At 34.7% G+C, this 21,325-nt stretch overlaps 2 protein-coding genes across 3 annotated transcripts; both read left to right on the top strand.

The window, feature by feature from the left end:
• Nucleotides 1-1,632: 1,632 nt before the first annotated feature.
• On the top strand, nucleotides 1,633-20,979 carry agt (O-6-alkylguanine-DNA alkyltransferase). 2 transcript variants are annotated; one of them, XM_067283395.1, is made up of 4 exons: nucleotides 1,633-1,689; nucleotides 18,645-18,828; nucleotides 18,894-19,048; nucleotides 20,642-20,979. In XM_067283395.1, the coding sequence occupies exons 2-4, from the start codon at nucleotides 18,662-18,664 to the stop codon at nucleotides 20,932-20,934; spliced, it is 615 nt and encodes a 204-aa protein (XP_067139496.1). In that variant the 5' UTR covers nucleotides 1,633-1,689; nucleotides 18,645-18,661; the 3' UTR covers nucleotides 20,935-20,979. The 2 variants fall into 2 exon arrangements, with proteins under 2 accessions (XP_067139496.1, XP_067139497.1); XM_067283396.1 differs by having other exon boundaries at nucleotides 1,667-1,693.
• On the top strand, nucleotides 3,869-5,671 carry LOC136986017 (protein FAM200C-like). Its single transcript, XM_067283467.1, has one exon. The coding sequence runs from the start codon at nucleotides 3,869-3,871 to the stop codon at nucleotides 5,669-5,671; it is 1,803 nt and encodes a 600-aa protein (XP_067139568.1).
• Nucleotides 20,980-21,325: the final 346 nt, after the last annotated feature.

Here is a 21,325-nt window from a genome sequence, read left to right as displayed (position 1 = left end):
TATGGACGGACCAACCGCCAAATAAATTCCCGGAGTCTCTACAGTCCGGATTAGTTCCCAGCACTCCCGGAGAGGTATTGTACAGTAAGCATTTTTTCAGAAACGTCGAACAAAATGCCTATGATATAAATAGTGACTTTCGATTTGCCGATCGTTTCTGAGACAACATTTCGTAAAGATTTCAAAGAAATCTGCATCGTCTACCATCGTCGCCAGAAATATTCGCGTCGAATGATAAACGAGAAATTATAATTTGGAAGCGAAGACAAATGCAACGGTATTGTTTGGAAGGAAGAAAGATATTTTCCCTCGGTAAAACTTGAGTAAATGCCGGACACGCGATGTGGAAACATTGGCGAAACGAAACCGCGAAGTCATGTAAGGATGCATTTTCGATGGACTGCCGTCTGGAATCCGGAAGACGAGTCCATCTAAAATGCGAGTCTCACAAGGGAAACGATAGATTAAAAAATAACGGTAAATTGAAGGGAATTTAACATTGTTTCAATGAGCTGGACTGAGACAGTTTTGTACAATAAATGTAGTTTCGGGGTTTAACATTTGATTTTAAAATTCCACGATACCCATTTTGGAGCTCTCACATTTTCCACAGACTTTCGATATTCGTAAATTCTATGACAATTATAACATTTCTTTATCTGACCATTCTTAAGATATTTAGCAGATATATCTAAAACATGTATAGACAAACTTTTCCAACTTTCCTTTCCAGTGTTAAATTCTGCAGAATTAACATTAAAAATCGTTATTTCTATTAAATAATATACTCGAATTCGTAAATATTAACAAATATGTTCATTTTAATGAATATATTTATGATAAAAAATAATAGTAATTTTCAATTAAATGTAGACTTATTTTCAGAGCTAGATTAATATGCCTCTAAAATCAGTTGTAATTTGTGTTCGGAAATAAGGCGGGCCCTTAATAAGTCACGAAATAGAAATGTATTGTTACAGTTGTTTTCGAGACATCGAAGTTTTCGTAACATTGCTCCCTTTTCCTAAAAATCTTTTACAGGAGCATTTTTTTTCCAGTGACGTAGCGAACATAACTGGCGCCTGGGACACGACACGATTTTCAACACGAGTGTTGAAGTCGACAATTTGACGTCATCAACGACGTTCCAACTCGAGTACGAAGTGCATAGTTCCCATAATTCCATTTTCAGCAAGATGGATTTTATTCAAATGTCTCAGTAATTACCCACAATTCATTGGAAAGTAGCAGTCAACATATCTGTTGAGTGCTGAATGTGTTAAGTCAGCGTTGACAACAGCGCCACTTCAACGTTAAAAAAAGGAACGACTTTTAACGAACGTTGAGATCCGCGATGAAAATTGGAATGTCTCGAATGTAGTAGACAAGCGCCTAGTCCTGAGCCAGTATTAGTTCTAAATTATGCCGCTACGGCGAACAGCGTCGTGGCAGGATTCGATTTATTCTGGTCATAGCTATAAATTATGGATGCTTTATTTTTAATATTTATTAATTAAAAATGAAAATAAGTTAAATTTTTAGATTATTTAAGAATTATTTAGAAATCGAGTCCCTGCTGTATGTTACAAATGGAGTCCCTGCCTCGGCGCTGTTGGCCGTAGCGGCATAATTTAGAACTAATGCTGGCTGGGGCTAGATGATTATCGTTTATCGAACGAGACGAGATCTGTAAGTAGGTTGATAAGTTTTGTATTATCATTTCGAAATGGCCAACTTCAATTCAACCGATCCATTTCTACGCGAAATTAGCTTTTATCTGTTATTTACTAGCTTTTATCACGTTAATTATCAAGAAATGCAGTTTTCTTAATATTGCCACGCGAAAGAACGTTGAAAAAATAAATACCGGTGTTGGCTCTCGGACCCAGAAAGTGATAGAACCGGCTTTAAAAGATGTAATTTAAATTAATTATAGAAAATCGTGATTTTAATTTTAAAGAACCCTCCCACGCCTCTTTTTACATGATTTATATGTTTATGTGGGTTTACGGTATTTATTGGCAAAGTTTACGTGACGGAAAGTGGCGGTTTCAAAACGCAGCGGGTTTCTCGACTTTTCATTTCTCCACGCAAAGCGCCATCTACGTAATCAGCACAATGCGACGTGATTGATTAAAATTATTGATAACTGATTCTATATTTATTGACTTTAAATTATTTATTAAGGAATTGAGACAGAGCATTTCTCGAGTAAACAACGCCATGCAGTAAGAAGACGCTGATTTTGTCAATACCGAGTTGGATCGGCCTGCCATGGCCAAGCGGTCTTCGGTCCCTCAACACTGGAGGGTTTGTGTCTCGCTCGGACGGGCTGGCCATGTGGAGTTTTTCGGGTTTTCTCCACGTCTGTAACGTCTAAATAGGGGCCAGTTTCCCTTAAAAAGAACTCTCGGAAGACACCCCCTAGGCAGATCGCCCAAATTTTGCATTGCCATAACTAAACAAACAAACCGAACTGGAAGACTGATTGACTTTCCCTTTATACAGTGGACAAAAGTATTTGCACACTTGGTATTCTTGAAAAAAAGTGAAAAATTGAAAAAATTAATAGTTTTAATAACAAAAACCATATAGGCAAAAATTTAAACTAAAATTATATATATTAATATATTCTTAAATAGTTAATTATGTTTCCTATTTGTCAAAACAAAGGAGAAAACTATTAGCATGGTTAAAAATAATAATAAAAAATATTAAAATTAATATTTTGTAATGAGCCTCGAACTAAGAGGTAGGGTTTTTAATAATGGCTCTTGTTAGTCTGTTTGGAACTGAATGTGTTAATTTTCGAGGAAACTTTTTCCCATTCCAGTCTTTTTGAGTGATTTGTGTTTGATACCTTGTGTTTTCTCGCTTTGTTGTCGAACTCTTTCTGTAAATGTGTACTAAAGATAATTGTACCATAAATGTTTGATGGAATTTGAATCCAGAGACTGCAGGATGTTTTGTAGTGTGGGGCTTGTCGTAAAGTTACTGTAGACGGATGACTCTGGCCCCGCATTTGGGGTGGTCGTTCCACCGAAAGTAAAAGTCGCCGTCCAAATTTTGAGGATTGATTTTCCTTGGGAACGTTTAAGTACATTGTTTTGTCTGTTATACTGTCTACAAATATGTTTTCCTGTGCTAGTAGCTGACGTACTAACCCTGCACCATTGCACTGTGACCCCCACTTCTTACTGTGGTTTGAAAATTCTTTTCAAATATTTGAGCTGGAACTTCTGTTTGCAATATAGAAACTATAAACTTACTCAGTATTTAAGTGCGGGACTGAAATTATCTGCTGGAAATAGTACTATAATTTTTCTATTGTGAAATTTTTTTCTTCCATTTCTGCATTTGGGCTTTCTTCAAACTAAATTTTTCCATTGCTATGAATTAGAATGGATTTTATTTTCTTCTGAAAACAACACTTTAGACCAGTGGTTCTTAACCTGGGTTCGGTGAGTCAGTCTCAGGGGTTCGGCAGGAGGTCAACCACCTGACGTTATCGTAGAACCACCTGACGTAGAAACCGTATTGGTTTCGAAAACTAATGCTACATAACGTGTGTTCTATTGGGAAACTAACTTCTCTTACTCTTTAACTTCTACTACTCTCTAACTGAAACGAAGTGAAGAGGTCCCAATCGAATACACGTATAAACGACCTGCAAGACAGTCAAGCACACACCCGACTCATACGTTCGTGATGGCACGCCCCACTCGGCTATCATTGGCTGCGGGTGATCACGCAACATCGCTTGGCCTTTCTATGCTGCAGGAAATTTGGTGCGCCCAGTATTCGAATTGTGACTGTCGTGATTATACGTCGTGTGATTTCTTTTTTAATATTTTAATCCCTTCATACTATGTCGAGCAAAAAAAGAAAGTGGTCGGACGAATATGTACAATATGGATTCACATGTATAATGGAACATGATGGGAGTCAGAGTCCTTGTTGCATGATTTGCAATGCCAAGTTGAGCAATTCTAGTCTAGCACCGGCAAAACTAAGAGAACACTTCTTTAATCTGCATGGAAATTACAAAAATACAACACTCGCTGAATTCAAGGTGAAGAGGGCCAGATTTGATGAAAAGGGTAGTCTGCCTGTCCTCGGCTTTGTACCCATCGATAAACCGATCCTTACAGCATCGTACGAAGTCGCTTACCTTATCGCAAAGCAGGGCAAACCACACAATATTGGTGAAAAACTCATAAAACCAGCCGTGTTGAAGATGGCGAATATCATGCTGGGAAAAGCGGCTGAAGTTAAGTTATCCCAAATTCCTCTTTCAAATGACACCATCAGTGACAGAATAGACAACATGAGCAAAGATATCTTGGCCCAAGTAGTTGCAGATCTGATTTCAAGCCCGGCAAAATTCAGCCTTCAACTCGACGAAACTACAGACGTTTCCAGTCTAAGTCAGCTTGCAGTATTTGTGCGCTATGTGAAAGACGACGTTATAAAGGAAGATTTTTTATTGTATAAGCCTCTTACAACAACAACTAAGGCAGCCGATGTAAAGAAACTTGTGGATGACTTCTTCAAAGAAAATAATCTTTCGTGGGATATGGTTTCTGCAGTTTGTTCGGACGGAGCTCCAGCCATGCTGGGAAGAAAGTCTGGTTTTGGTGCGCTAGTGAAAGCCGACGCACCACACATCGTTGTTACACATTGTATTCTACACAGGCATGTGTTGGCAACAAAAACCATGCCTCCAAAACTAGCAGAAGTCTTAAAAATTGTAGTGGAATGCGTGAACTGTGCGCGAAATAGTGCTCTGAGGCACCGCATCTTCAAGGAGTTGTGTAAAGAAATGGGGTCTGAATTCGAGGTACTTCTGTACCATTCAAACGTTCGGTGGTTATCCCGGGGACAGGTTCTGAATCGTGTTTTTGCCCTACGTGAGGAATTAGCCCTGTTTTTGCAAGAGCACCAACATGGTCATGCAGATTGCTTCAAAAATTCTGAATTTATTCTCATGCTTGCGTACATGGCTGTTATCTTCGCAGCTCTCACCCATCTGAATCAACAGATGCAGGGCGGTGGTGTCAACATTTTCGAAGCGGAAGAAGCCCTGAAGGAGTTTCAAAAAAAGCTACCGTTGTGGAAACGACGAATAGAAAACGGTAACTTTGCAAACTTTACTCTGCAAGACGAATGTGTAGATAAGAATTATGATGTGCCTGGAATCGGAGATATTTCTGTATCGGGGGAACTGAAGCACGCAATTTCCATGCACTTAGACAAGCTTGCAAAGTCTCTTGAAGGGTACTTCCCTTCAAGAGCGTTATATCCAGCATGGGTGAGGCAGCCGTTTACGTTTGATGTTGAGAAAACAGATGTCAATGATACATACCTGGATGAAATCATTGAAATTCAGCAGAGCCAGGTTCAACAGCAACTCTTCAAAACAACAACGCTCTCATCGTTTTGGTGCCACCAAATAGTAACGTACTCTGCTATTGCGAAGAAAGCTCTGGAGATTTTGATACCGTTTGTGACAACATATCTTTGCGAGCAGTCCTTTTCGAGGATGCTGGACATTAAAACGAAGAAAAGGAACAGACTTAATTGCGAAAATGACATGCGAGTGGCACTTTCCAAGGTAAAGCCTCGCATTTCCGAACTGGTGTCTAAAAGGCAACAGCAGCAGTCACACTGATTTTAAATTTTGTTCTTTGTTCTTAATGTTTTGTTCTTTGTTCGTAATGTTTTGTTCTATAATGGTTTTGTTATTTTGTGGACCAATAAAATATATACGTATGTTTTGAATTTGAAAAATTATATTTTATTTTTCCAATAGGGGAAAAAAGTGATCACGTGACATAGGTGTCGCGCATATCGATACGGTTGTAAACAAGCTGTTCCGTTCGAAGGATAGCTTACTTTATAATAATGGAAGAACGAAAATATTTTTTAGGAAGGTTAACAACGGTACAATTAAAGGAAGAATTAAAAAAGTACAATGCCAAGTTAGCTGGTAGAAAAGCCGATTTAATAGAAAGGTAAGTTAAAATAATCTACATCTATATTTTTATCGTTAATTATTACATTTATAATTTCAAGTCATTATAACTATTACATGATAAGGTAACTTACCAGTAGATGAAAGTTTTAAGAATAAGATTTCACAAAATGCACATTTTTCGTCGATAAAAACATTTAAAGATCAGTAAAGTTCTCATTGATTCCTTTCACATTTGTCTAACCAATACATAAGGTCAAAACTTTAATTAAAATAAATTTTTTTTCCTTTGGAATATGGTCATGTACTGAGCCTGATATATTATAACCAATTTATATCAGTATCTGAAATGTTAACTGTACCAATAGGTTATCACTGTAATTTAGAACAACAATCAATACAAACAAAACTACTTTCTATGAAGCTCTAAGACAATATAAGAGATATATATCTTAATCTCCGAGACAACAATCTCTGGAGTATAATATATACAAACTTTGTTATTAATTTGGCAATGAACATGCAAAGTGGTTGTGCAATACCGATATTGCAATTAAGGCAACCAGCAAACATGAGGGCTTTAGAATCAGATCATGATTATTGCAAAAGCACAATGTCTGAAATGTTTTTTAAGTGCTTTACATGTAACTGAAGCAAGTAGGGAGTACATAAAACATTTGGAAAAAGAGACCAGATTACAATGAAAAAGTGCAGTTTGGAAGAAGGAACATTTGTTGCATTTGACATCTTCAAACTTTGGAAAAGTTTGTAAATTAAAATCAACAGACAGAGTAAAATTGTGTGGCTCATTACTGTCAAGTAGGCCAATAAAAAGTAAGGCAATTTCTCACGGCTTAAGGTATGAAAAAGAAGCAATTGAAACATATTCTTTTGTAAATACTCCTGTGAAAGAATGTGGCATGTTTCTTCATTCAAAATACCCATTCTTAGCTGCAAGTCCAGATGGGCTAGTGGATGATGATAAAATATTAGAAGTTAAATGTCCTTACTCCAATTTTAAACTTCCTGTGAATGTGCTAAAGATACCATATTTGGAATGTACTGATGACAAAATTACTTTAAAACGGAATCATGATTATTTTCATCAAATCCAAGGACGATTAGCAGTGACAAATAGACAAGTTGCTCATCTGTTTATTTACACAAAAAGTGACTTCAAAGTTTGTATCATTCCAAGAGATAATAAATTCATTGCAGACATGATTGAAACACTAATTATGTTTTTCCATGAGCATATTAAGCCAGTTCTTTTTTTAAAAAAAATGTTTTATAAACATTAAGTTTATAAAATAATTGAGCTAATTGTTATTTTACAATTTGAGTTTATGTAAAATTTTTCTAGATGGTGTATAGTGTGAATTTTTTTAAATAATAAAAAGAGATTTTGTTTTAAAGATTAAAATTCTTTTATTAGCTTACAAGTATTTATTCAACTATAGTACAAATTTTAAAACCACTATATTACTTTGAATTGAAGATCCACAATGAAGACTTTACTGTGTATGATAGTATACATTCTTAATCTTAGAATTTATAAACAGACAAAAATTTAAAAATACTATAGATGGAAAACTTAAATTAGGCTAGGGTCTAGAATGGAAAAAAAATTATTACGGTATTAATAGAGAGCTAGACTAACAGTGAAACAAATTAAGAATCTTCTGCCAACAATGCATGGTCTAAAATTGCATAACATAAAACATATAAATATAATTTCACTGCCGGAATGCATGTGTTGCCTCAAAATTTTATATGTACAGTACGTGAGTACGAGCCATTCCTATAATACGTTCAATATGTATTCTTTTACTAGATGTTTTTCTGTCTCGAGATGACAAACTGCTGCTCAGCTGTGCTTTTCCTCTCATAAAAGTGGGTATATTTACCACAACTTCTTTAGTAATTAGTTATTCCTGAATGTTAAAACCTCTATCAGCCATTACCCAGTCTTAAAATAATTATTGGATTTTCGTTTAAAGAATTAACAAATCGTACTTTGGAACCGACAACGTATCGCTTAGTCTGTTTTACAACCTCGTCGATACTAGCGCCGCGTACGGAGTAGATTTCACTTTTTTCCCCTATTAAAAGGGGTTCGGTGAATGCTCATATGAAACTGATGGGATTCGGTACCTCCAGCAAGGTTAAGAACCACTGCTTTAGACCAAAATGAATTATCTTGAGTTATATGATCTGATGAGAAGCTAACCTTCACAAAAGCTAGCTTCTTTAGATAAGTTCTTCTTAAGTTGTCTACTCTATCTTGTGAACTGACATAACAAAGGATTCTACGGATAGGTTTTGGATGAATCCCTTTGTTCAAATTTTCCTTTGGCATCATTGCAATTTCAGTTGAAGATATGTTAAAAAAAATCCACATTTACTTTATCTATCTCAAATTTCAACTTTGTGTTATGTGTATTACAATATTAACTCTGGCATACATGCAATGTATAAAAGAGATCTATGTGCTTTTAAATTTTCAAAACTATGTTCCCCCTGAATCTGAAATTCTCGTGATCCTATTATCATCATCTTTTGTACTCGGAAGATAATGACATTTTAATGAGAATATCTTATTCTCGTTAGATTGTGTTTCTGCTTTAATGGTGGCTTTGGACTTAGTTAAGTCATTTGTGGGATGCATAGTATTAGATAAATTCATTGCACACATCTGTGTTAGTACATACACAATTATTCAAATTTATCCTTAGAAGGATAAATTCTACTAAAACAATATTGAAGACAGAAATAGGAATACTTTGTGCAACATGGGGATACATGAAAAGGAATTGTACAATACTTCTAACACTGCTTTTGATTTTGTGTGGAATCTTTTAGAAAATAAAAAGACATTTTTATATGCATGATTCAGCAAGCAGAAATGTTATGAAATGTAACACGAGATAAATAATTTCTTAAAAAACATCAATAAATCTTAAAAATCAATAGTAACAGTAAAACAAAACAAATGGCCATGATAATTAGCAAAAACATCAAGGATATCTGACGGATATGTTGTGTGCACTTTCATCAAGTAGGATAATTGTAAATTTCTAGTTTTCCTAGTTTGTGTTTAGGACTCGCATGTGTCTGTGGCTGGGGAAATTGTAAATGGTCATGAATTTTAGATGCAAAATGAACAAAATTTGGCAATTTTATTTCACCAAACAGATGAAAAGCTTACAAGAAACCTGTATTGATATACATTAGAATATGCTCAAATGAAATAAGTTAATACAAACCTGTTTTTAGGCTGTAAAAATTAGACTAACGAGAGAAGACCACAAGTTGCTATGTGCACTTTTTAATAAAATCAGTAACTATTCATATAGTTACTGTGTCGTGATTACTGATCAGTTACTGATCAGTGATTGCTTAACTATAGTTGTATAGATCTCTGTGTCTTTTAAGCATGTAAAGCCAATTGCATGAATAGGCAATATGCAAGGAGAAAACTTTAAAAGTAGTATACCCATAGTAAATAGTTTGCCTGAAAGCTTAAGGCAAACTGTAGTATGATGTAATCAGTAAGGTCTGGATTTTTGGGTGCCACACCCACTTGATTTTTGAAAAGGGCAGAGTGTAATAAGACAAACTAAGTTGGTTTTAGTGCAGTAGGCCCACTCATTGCCAAACTGTTTAGCACCCAAATGCACCCAAATCGCAAACCCTGCCCCCAAAACAGTGACTAGCACCCAAACTATATATTTTGCATTCAGCTTTCCCCTTTTTTACATTTCAAAGAATATGTCGACAATTATCTCTTTTTTTGGTGGTTCTTATTCATTCACTTTAGGGGGAAAAAATAAATTTGTTAAACCAGACCATGTATGCTGAGGAAAAAAATATGATAATTAGCTTACTCTCTTCTTTTGTTGAGAGAAAAGAGGGTAAAACGGAATTTTCTGGACTAAACAACTAAGCCTTAGGGTTGTTTTAAGAATGTAAACAGATTCACTGAAAATCTGCAACACGTGTTTTCTTTTCTAAGAAAAGAACAATCTAGAAAATTCTGTATTGAGGTCACCGCACCCTGACTTGTGAGCACAACAGTTCCAATTTCCTTTGTTCGGTGTCAGCGACATTAGAAAATGGCAAAATTGTCCACGTCTAAACTGAACATTTTAGCAAATAAGTTTAAAGATGAAGGTGTATGCACAGATGGAAAAGTTCTTTGCTGTTCCATTTGCAATTATGTAATTTCAGTTGATGTGAAACGTCAAGAAACGAAAACAGGTGACACATAAGTTTGGAAAAGCATAGAGAAGGCAAACAAAAAAGGAGGAATTTTGAGCATATATTTATAGGGGCACTTGGTTGTTGTTGGAGACAATTCTGTAGTGTTTGTACTGGAAGAAATGACGGATTCCACAAAACGGTATGCGCTGAACATTCTTGTTGCACTACTGACCAGGTGCTATGTACAACCAATGTTGTTCAAGATGTACCAAGTTGAAAATACGAACTCAATGAACTCTAATATCTGGCCATCCATTGAGGGTCATTGGGGGATAAACAGTGTGGTATTCTACTGCTAGAACTTCAAGAAAATTAATGCGTTTATCAATGAACTTCCTTCTGGTAATTCTGCGGTTGTCGACAGTGTCGAGAAACTGGTCGCTGATCCAGTAGTGACCACAGAACTCTACTCTGTGCATTTGTACAAGTTATTGGTGGATAAGATCAACGAGCTGGAAAGACGTGGAACTGACATGTGGGATCAGTGGAATGTTGTAAGTCAGGCTCTTGATGTACTGGATGATTTTGCCCTGGACAAACTCAAATCTAGTTAATCAAAAAATCCCGATATGAAAAATATTCTGGATTGCACTGAATTAGAATTCTGAGTAAAACTGAAACATGTCCCCTTAGTCTCGGTCGACGTAAAAAATCTTTCTCCTTATATAAAGGCATTCTATCCTCCAAACAAGAAAACTTCACTTTTAAGAACATTGAAATGGTTACTGTTGTAAATTACAATGCTTATCTTTATGTCTAAATTGCAATAAACAATTATAGTAGAGTCGTAAATCGGCACCCTGGTAATCGGAATCGCCGGTAATCGGCACGATTTTCAGTCGGACTGTGTTGTGCTGAATCGAACGTTTTTGATACTAAATTTACTTCTAAAGTATAATTTTCATGTTTTTATATTCTTCAATATATTTATTTTGTTTGTACAAAATGCAGAAATAATTTTTAATGATACGATAGCCTCGATTATTATTATAAAATTTTTGTTAGGCTTAAAATCGACGAAAATTCAACACGAAGCGACACGCAACGAGAGAAAATTCAACACAAAGTGACACGCGACGGAGAAAATTTGAAACATCGGACAGGTTAATATATTTTTCGTACATAGACCGTAATCGGAACAAATCCCTAATCTGAACAACCCCAGTCCCCAATTGATTCCGATTTTCGGTTCTCTACTGTTATGTAGTTTGTAAATATAGTACATCTTGTTGGTTTTTGTCTTAATAATACAGCATTTAAAAGCACCCAAATGAACACCCAATCCATTTTAAAACTGCACCCAAAAATCTGGACCTTATTTGCACTTATAGTAACACTTGCAATTTCTGACTCAGAATCAATTCTCCATTTTTTTCCCTTTTTTTAATACAGTATATTCCCAATTATCCAGGCAAACCAATAGTAATGGAGGCATGGAAACATGGATAATCCACAAATCTGTGTTAATGAAAGTTAATTTATAAACTTTAGTTGTGATCAGAGTTGAACAAAATTTTCAACATAAACAGAAAATTCAGAAAAATTTATTGAACTAGTGCCTTGCAGTTTACTATCAATTTCATGTAAACTGAGAATGATAGGTGGTAGCCAGCTTGATATTGTCATAAAAGTCATTAATTTTGCAGTTGTAATGATTTATTGATAAGGTAATTATTCAAAATATTTTCTTCAAACAATTTTACAACTTATTTAATGAAAATAAAAAATAATATACATGTGGGTAAGGCAATATTGTTCAACAATCAACTGCAGTAACTGTACTTGTCAGGCCATTTAATTTATGCCTTGACATTTTATGCCTGGTAATAATACTGATGGCCAACGTATCATTTTAAATACGAAGAGTTAAGAATGAAGATTTTTTACATTTATTTTAATGTTAATATTCCTGACATAAATTTTTATCAAGACGTAAGCATGTATGGATGATCTTTACGTAGATAATTGAGAGTAAGAAATAACTTACTAAATTTATTTTAAAAATTTTACATAAAATTGAAGAAAAAAACAGGGATTTTTCATATTTCTTCATCTTTTGTCCTTTTCACACTTCAGGAATATCTTACAGCAGAGTTGCCCTTTTATTAAATTAAGTTGTGTATTCTGAAACTGTGTCTTTTTTTTATCTGTTTTTATTGTCATGACTAGGCACATAGACAGACACTGGACATTTCTACATCATCTTTATTCAGAATATCCTATAGGCCGATACGCGTTTTAGGCATAAGCCCCTCATCCATCAGCCTGACTTCTGGGATTTCTTGTAGGTGGTGTTAACATGTATATATTCCGTTTAAAATTACTTATTTACAGTTAAAATTGTTTCTGTTAAAATACCTTTATAGTTTAAAATATATTTACAGTTAAAAGTACTATTTGTACTTTTTAACAATTTTAACTGTAAATAAGTAATTTTAAACAGGATGTATACATGTTAACACCACCTACAAGAAATCCCAGAAGTCATGCTGATGGATGAGGGGCTCATGCCCAAAATGCGTATCAGCCTAAAGCAGTGTTCCGCAACTGGTGTGCTGTCACATGGTGAAAGGTGTGACATGAACTTTTACATATTCTGTTAATTTCAAGTTTTATTTATATATTTTTATCACAGTTGTTGTGTTTCTTATGCTTGTATTTCATTCTCTGCTGCTCTGATGAAATAAGATGTTGTTTATTCTTTATTACAAGCCACACATTTTTATGTATTCTAAGAAATTATATGTAAAATAAATTTGCTCACAGGTGTTGATGTCTGTTTAATCATAATAATAATAATAATAGATTAGTGGCATTACGTAATTCTATTAATAGTATCATATCATACGTTTTTGAGGGGAATGACATTTTGGTGTGCCCTGTTGAGTCATGGGTGTTCCACAACCTTTTTCTACTTGCGTGCCGCAAGTAGAAAAAGGTTGTGGAACACTGGCCTATAGGATATTCCGAATAAAGATGATGTAGAAATGCTCAGTATCTATCTGCGCTCCTAGTTGTGACAATAAAAACAAATTAAGTGGTATTAACCATGTATTGACAGACCAGCTTAATACACGATTTCATGAGGAATTATATGTATGAATTGTTAGAAATGTATACTTATGTAAACTTTAGTAATTAAGTTAAAATAATGCAGGCATCAATATAAAAGTGACTGAAGAGGATTGATGTATGACTGAAATGCATTCCATGAATAAAATTAGTCTTTTAATGATGTGATCTGAATTATTTTGTTGCTCCAATACAGTTTGATAAGTCTCCTATATCTCCACTAATTGGAAGTTTGCAATAATTCAGTTATTCATTGGAGGCATAAAGATTTTTTTCATGACAGATATAAATTTAATATTTTGTCTCTAGTTAAAACTAATGTCTTATTTTTTGTATTGTTTTTGTTTCTACATTACATTTCTAGACACCAAACTCTTGCTGAGAATTTGTGAATTATCAAAAGTACATGTGAAAATACAAATACCATTGTTTAGCAACCCTAATTATATTTTCACATGCACTTTCACAGGTAACAAAAATACAGAACAAAAGCAAAAGATAAAATTAAAAAAAATAGCAGATTTGATTTCAACTAGAGAAAATATTAAATTTATTAGGAATTCCTTCTTTGTACAGTACATATTCAAGCTATTCTGAAATAAATCTATCAGATGTTCATAGTTAAATAAGCCTATTTTTGATTGTCACTATAAAATACTGTGAAGTTTATATTTATTGTCAAAGTTCCATTTCAAATATCCCTTCTTCTGGTATGGGGTAATTGTAAATGCCAAATTTTGCAGTTTCTATGGTGAACAACCAAAATAGTAAGATACAAATACTATTTTAGTGTTTTCCTTTACTAATTAGTACAAAAATATGACACAAAATCTCACTAATGAGGACAACAGTAATGATTATAGACGACACCTTTAATCCTGAAACTAAAAAAGTGGACACCTTATTTTTTTAGTAAACAAAATTTTAAGTAGGACCATAACATTCATAAAGCACCCTCTGTACTTTTAAAGGAGTCTCCAGATTTTCAGATTGTGCAGATGCTTAGATTACAATGTTAGAGGGAAAAATTTACAATTAACCCAGGCAATCCGATGTTGGCTCAGTTTTAGTATGTTCTAAAATTCTTACATATTTCTGACATAAAAAAATGCCTTTGTTTGCATTTACTGTATATCAGAAATGCCACCTTTGTTTTTTATTGTTAATAAATTAACATCACGAAGCTGAATTTGTTAACTGATTATCTTTATTCTGCAATATGCCATCATTATTATGCAGTTTTTTATTTTATATTGCCTCTAAATTAACACTTTCATTTCTTTCTACAACATTACTATCTCTTGAGGATTTTGAAAATTGTATGCATAAACTTTTGATTCAGATTGTGTTGAAGTTATACAAAACTAAACTTTCCATAAATTACTGAACCTTCTCTGATAAAACACTGATTTTTTTTCCTGCTCATAAATAAATGTCTGTTAGTTAAATTTAAAAAAAAAATCAGTTTAACAGATTATCATTATTGCTCAAATTATTTAGATATGGCAGACTTATTCTATTTTTACTGTCATATTGTGATGTTTTCACAGCTGAAGCTTTGCACATACAAGATGGAAAGTTACTACAAATTAGACAGGGATAAATTATATAATTAAGCTAAGCATTAGCATCAATAATTTAGTAAAATGAATAACAAAAAAAATTGTTAGATATTTTAAATTGAAACAAATGCAATAAATGGTTAATATACAATGCATTTATAAATCACAAATAAAATTTAAAAAATAAGCATAGTAATTATAAATTACGAAACTGATAATATATGTATATATATATAAATTGCAAATGATTATAAAATGCATATAGACATGCAAATTCATATATACCGATAAATTGTTAAGAGCACGCTTAGAGCTAACCCATTGTGCTATTTATCTGGCAGCTGGCCAGGTAAATAGATATGGTAGAATGTGATGATATATATTTTTTTACGTAAAAATGATTTTTAGCAATTTAAATTACAAAAAGAAATGAAATAATTTGTTGTCCGTGAGTAACAATAAAACAAAATACGTGTTCGTGTATTTTGTGTTTTGTTGCTTACGCAGATTATTCGTGTATACTAGATTTGGTAGATTCTAGTTTATAGTGAATTGCCATTTTTTCACTCCTAACAGTGATAGGCACTGGGAGAATGACAGTTTGACTAAACAAAAAGCATTTAGCATACATTCAGTGTTTTTTGACACACATTTAACTAAATGATTACTTTTGAATACCATGAATAGTTTTCATTGAGAGTTTTTTTGCGAATGTTCGTTTTAATTAAATTAATTTTGGAAAAAACTTTTTCGCACGAAGCACTGGAGAGTGATAATACAAATAAATCTAAAAACCTTCCCAAGTCTAAATTTCAAATTTTCCATCATTTCAGTAAGTTTCAAGAGTTTGTACCGGTATTTATCAATCGGCTTATCACTTTTTATATCACTGGTAATTCACCTTGACTCCATAGTATATACAAACGCCAATGGACGTCAATAGATTATAGCAAAGGTTCCCAACTTACTTTTATCACGAAACTTTTTCACCCTAATAAATGTGGAACCCTGCAGATATCAACGAATTAAAACATACTAGGTAGTCACTTTACACCAAAACTGAAACCGAAAGCAAAACTACAATTAAATATAATCGAAATTAATTAATTAACCCTTTTCCCCCGACATCTTGTTTACGTTTATTTTTGTAATCTGTCCTAAGGCAATATAGGTCAGTCAGGCGATATTATTTTAAAAATTCACCAAAAATCAAATTATCATTATATCTATATGAAAAAAATCACTTACATTTATTAATATCTTTAGTTTTAAATACGATATTTTTCAATGCATTTTATTAGAAAAATTTATAAGAAAAAAAATAATATATATCAGAACTGACACATAAACTTGATAATTTGTAACATTTTGTGAAAATTAACATTGTCTAGTTACATAGTTGTTTGCTGGCACTGAGCCAGAAAGACGTAGAATATTGTTTTGTACAATTGGATATAACATTTATGCATGTATGTTTATTCGTTGTGAAATTATCGCACATTATATCAAACATTTGTTTGAAATCAAAATTTTATACTGTTACCAACTAATATAATGAATTATTATACTTTATTCATTTCATATCGAACGAGATTATATCTGTTGTTAATAAATTTTACAAAAATCGATATTTACCAAAGTAATGATGAATCGGTACCCTCGGAGTTTTGCTTAAAAAGCCAGGGTACCGATCGATCGGTGCCTTCAGGGACAAAGGGTTAATTAATGTTAATAACACAGATGTGTGACCAATAATTTCAATAAATATCGTATTAAATAATACAAATGTTTTAATCCCAATCATCACTTTATTTATTTCCCCCAAACATATTTATGTAGCTAAAATTAGTTTTAACTAATGTTAAAAGTTAAAAAGTTAATGTTTGATTTTAGTTTTATCTAAAATCAAAACATGTACAGCAGTAAATTCTAGTTTTAACTAGACAAAACGGGTTATAACAATGACATCCAGTAAAAACTAGTTTCAACTAGTTAAAACGGGTTTTTACTGTAACATATATACAGATTTAACGATTGTATTTTTATTTATATATTATACCTTTTTAAGGTTATGTGTTTTAATGATTTTATAGGTTTACTTTATGTTTTACTGTTTTTATGGTTTCCATTACCTTATTGTCAAACATTATATGATTTCGGTTTGTTCCGTTACCGGTAAATCGGTTTCCACTGGTTATTCAGCACGTGCATAAAAATCTTGGATCGAGTCCTTGTATGACGGACGATATGAGGACTCGTTACGAGAGTAGAACAATTACGCCTCATCCCAAATCTGCATTGGCACATTCAAAACATCACTAGACTCAACGGAATTTATTGTGGAACCCCAAATTTTTATTGGTGGAACCCTAGGTTTCTGCGGAACACAAGTTGGGAACCCTTGGATTATAGCAATTCATAGTACTTTCGGTCCAAAATTCTAGACAGTTTACTCGGTAAAGATTGGACAGAAATTGGCTTCTTTTTTTGAAAATGTCAAATTAGAAATAAGCGCGGAAGAGGGCGCAGATTTTAAAGAAATATAACTTAAAAATAATTTAAACTAGCGAAGCGAAAGTTTGCGAACTCACATTAGGTCATGCGGGGGCTAAATTAAAGCGACTGCTCACTGCATAAGCAATCAATTCTTACCTTTGTTCTAAAACTTCTCTAAGTTAAATAATAAAGGTCAACGCGGTAAGGATATTTTACACGTGCTACTTTTAATGTAGCTTAAACTATTCCTGTATTTAACAAAACACAGACAAAAATAATTAATAGAACTCAATTGGAATTTTCCCGTAGACGTAATGGGAATCCGAAACTCAATGTACTGTCGTTATTAATTGTTTTTTGAAATGAATTTCTGTGCAAGTTATAATATAATACGTTAAGATATTCAGGGTCAATTTTTCTAGAAAAATAGGAAGAAAGACCGGTATTAAAAATATTTGGCAAGGGCTTCTCCGTATTTCAAATGTCGGGTAGAAGATAATCTTTGACCTCCGAAATCTTTCGTTCTAGGTCGAACTTTAAAATTCGGCCTCCGTCACAACACGCCATTTTATTAGTTCTAATGCAAAATTTCGTACGAGTCATTACTTCGAGATGTGTTTCGGTGATTTGTCAATTTGATTCGCTACCAAGGAAACTTGCTGGCTTCGCTCGAATTAAAATGATGATGTGGATTTTGTACAAAACTAAAAAAATCTACTAAAATGGCAAAATAATGCCACAATTATCGATTTTGGTACGCTCAAATTTATTATTGGAATCTGTTTGTAAATTATGGTACAAATTGCTAATTGTGTTATGGTTGGTAAAATTGCGGATCACGGAACGTGAAAAAAGAATTCTTTTAACACTGTAAAAGCATATTGATAAAAAAGACTAGAAAAAACTATTCAGAAAAAAAAGAATAAACCGAATCGAAAAAAATAAACTAAATTCAAAAATAAAAGACTAGATCTGGTTTAAAATGGTAACACCGGGCCATCATGAAAAGATTAGGGTTGAGAGGCCCCGATTGACTATATACGAACTTATGGTTTACACTGGAAGTCACTTATTCCAATTCAAAAATTCCCCACCCCTGAAAGGAGTTAGATGACCGGCACGACTCTATCGTTGACGGGAAGGTATGATGTTCAGGGGCAAGACACTACTAATTTGAGGCGGAGAATATATATTTTAAATAAATTAAAAATATGATTAAAAATTGTAGCCCGGTATTGTGATCACGTCACAATAAATAATTGCTCGTTTATTTTTAGACTGCTGAAGGTAAACTATGGATTCGGATTCGTTTTTTGACGGAAAATGCGGCGGGAAACCATATCAATCAGTACGGATTTCGAGTCCCGTGGGGGAAATCGTGGTGGTGGGTTGCCCTTTCGGACTACACTGGATAAAACAGAGGCGAAGGATCGACGACGAAGATTTTCCTTTTACAGACGCGTAAGTATCGCGACTTACTTTATTGGCTAATTATTTATTATTAATGTCCGAATTTTCTTTGATAGGCCGGTACGAGTTTTACCGGAAAACGGAAAAGAATCCGAATGGTACGGGCCAAACGTCCAGGCTGTCGCCTGGATAAGGGATTACTTCCGAGATCCGTCGGATTCTCGGCAGCGGGTCCGACCGCCCCTGTGCTCCGCAGCCCTCAAAAGTACAGGTAAGAAAATTAAGGAGACGCGTTTATTTACGCCCCTGCGCCGTCTTATCGTTTACATCGTAATCGGTATCGAATGCCGGATATTCGTTCGAAAGACTATTTTTTTGACGGTTTAGGAGGAAAAACGAGAGAGAATGTCACTCCGAAAAAGGGCAAAAGTTTAACTTTCCCGGCTTTTAGGTATACATAAGAAGGGAAAGTATTGGAATCGTGTCGAATTTCACCCTCCGAGTTTTTTCTAAATCTTCACGTTTCCAAATCTCCCGAACTCAAAATAGTAAAAAAAAAAACAAAACGGAAGAAATTCCGCGCGTATGTGTTGTCGTCTATTTCGTTTAGTATCTCGGCGGGACGGTGTAGAGTAAGGGCCCACCAGGGCCACGCGGTTCCGTTTCCCGAACACTGAGAGTTCAGTCGTGGGTTCTCGGGCTGGCCACGTGGAGTTTTACAAATTTTCACTACGTCTGTAACGCCTAAATAGGGGCCAGTTACCCTAAAAAAGACCTCCCGGAAGGCATCCCCAGGCAGATTGCCCAAGTGGTGCGTTGTCGTAACTTAACAAAGTAAAGAGTAAGAAACGAAATTTGGCACGGAACCTGTGTACGAAGAGCATCGAAGATATTAAATTTTGGCGGTTAAAGATCGAGCGGACAGAGAGATAGAGGTGGGTGACGTATAGTACGATAAATCGAGAGGAGTCGGACTTAACGATTTTCTGAATTAATATTTTAGAGTTTTCTGCGAAACTCACTACCCTCAAAATTAAGCATTCTGCCATTTTATAATAATAAGATTTATAACAATTATAACAATCTTTTATGGCGCTACACACAATTACGATTAATCGAGGTGCATAAATTATTAGCGAGGTTGAAGCCGAAGTTTTCAACGCGAAAACGTGTAGTCGGACGTTCAGCGCCGCCATCCTGTAAGCCTAGAAGTTTGACAATGGTGTTTGGAAAGTCAGTGGAATCGTGCTCGACATTCCAAATGCCATTGTCAAACTTCTAGGCTTATAGGAAAGCGACGCTGAACGTCCGACTACACGTTTTCGCGTTGAAAACTTCGGCCTCAACCTCGCTATTTACACGCGCTTGGTACTTGGAATGCAATTGGTTTGGGAAGGCCGAACCCATAGATTTTTTCCGTTAGAAGTAACAGAAAGCCAATTAATCGAAACTACAACCAATTGGAGTTTGGATATACGAAAACTATCAAATTAAAAAATTAGAAATATATATAATTAAAGTTTTTCCTCCAGAACCGCTTAAATTTTATACGGGAACAAATACGACCTCAACATAAAAAAAAAAAAAAAAAACATTATGGACGTAAACGGGAAAAGATGGCGAAATTTACTTTTCGGAAGAATTGATAAACGAATTTTAATGGAGCAGATTTCAAAGATATTTAAAAACATTAGAAAAACTAAGAACGACTGGCCGGTGTTTGCATTCCTAACGCGTATGATTTTGCCATGGGTCGGGCGGTCTGTCTGGCTCGCTGGCACCGAAACCGGTTGTTTTCGGTGGTGGGAATGGCGTAAATGGCTGTTTTTGGTTCCGACGCTAATTTATTTTTCTCTTTTTCCAGAATTTACGGACCGAGTCCGGAAGACGCTGGAGACGATTCCGGCAGGTTCCGTGGTCACCTACGGAAGACTGGCGGAATCGGCGGGCCGTCCGAGAGGCGCTCGGGCGGCGGGCGGCGTGGCCAGATCCAACCCCTTCCCGTTTCTGGTGCCTTGTCACCGAGTCGTGCCGAAAGCGGGAGGGACGGGAGAATATTCGGGGGGAAGAGTGGTAAAAAGGTGGCTGTTGGAACGCGAGGGCGCGCAGACGCGGCCGGAAAAACGGCCGCGGATAATCACCGAACGACTAATGTAAAATTCTTAACCCCTTTTTTGACTAATAAAAATCGATCCACCAAAATTCTTACCCGGAAAGTTCCCAGGCACAAAATACATCGGGTAAAATAAACCGGGCGCGCAAATACCCGGTATTTGCGCCCGATTTTTTCCTCATTTTCGCAGAGAAAATTATTTTCTTTTAATCCATAAAGCGACGCTCGATAAGTAATCTGGCTCTACAAAACTATTTGTTTTTCTTTTTTATGCTAAAAATGTGGAAAGATGTCCACTTTTCGTACATCGAATTATTAATTTTTAGTACGAATAATAATTTCAAAAATTTTGGTTTTATTAACGCAAAAATAAGGCGACTGTGATAAAATAAAATATATATTTAAAATACGGACTTGGTTGAGATTTATTTCTTA

This window comes from Centruroides vittatus, unplaced genomic scaffold (genome assembly GCF_030686945.1).
Source record: "Centruroides vittatus isolate TY-2023 unplaced genomic scaffold, ASM3068694v2 contig_986, whole genome shotgun sequence".
Taxonomy (NCBI): Eukaryota; Metazoa; Arthropoda; class Arachnida; order Scorpiones; family Buthidae; genus Centruroides; species Centruroides vittatus.
Note: the sequence above shows the minus strand (reverse complement) of the source record. Positions and strands in the feature narration are given on the sequence as shown.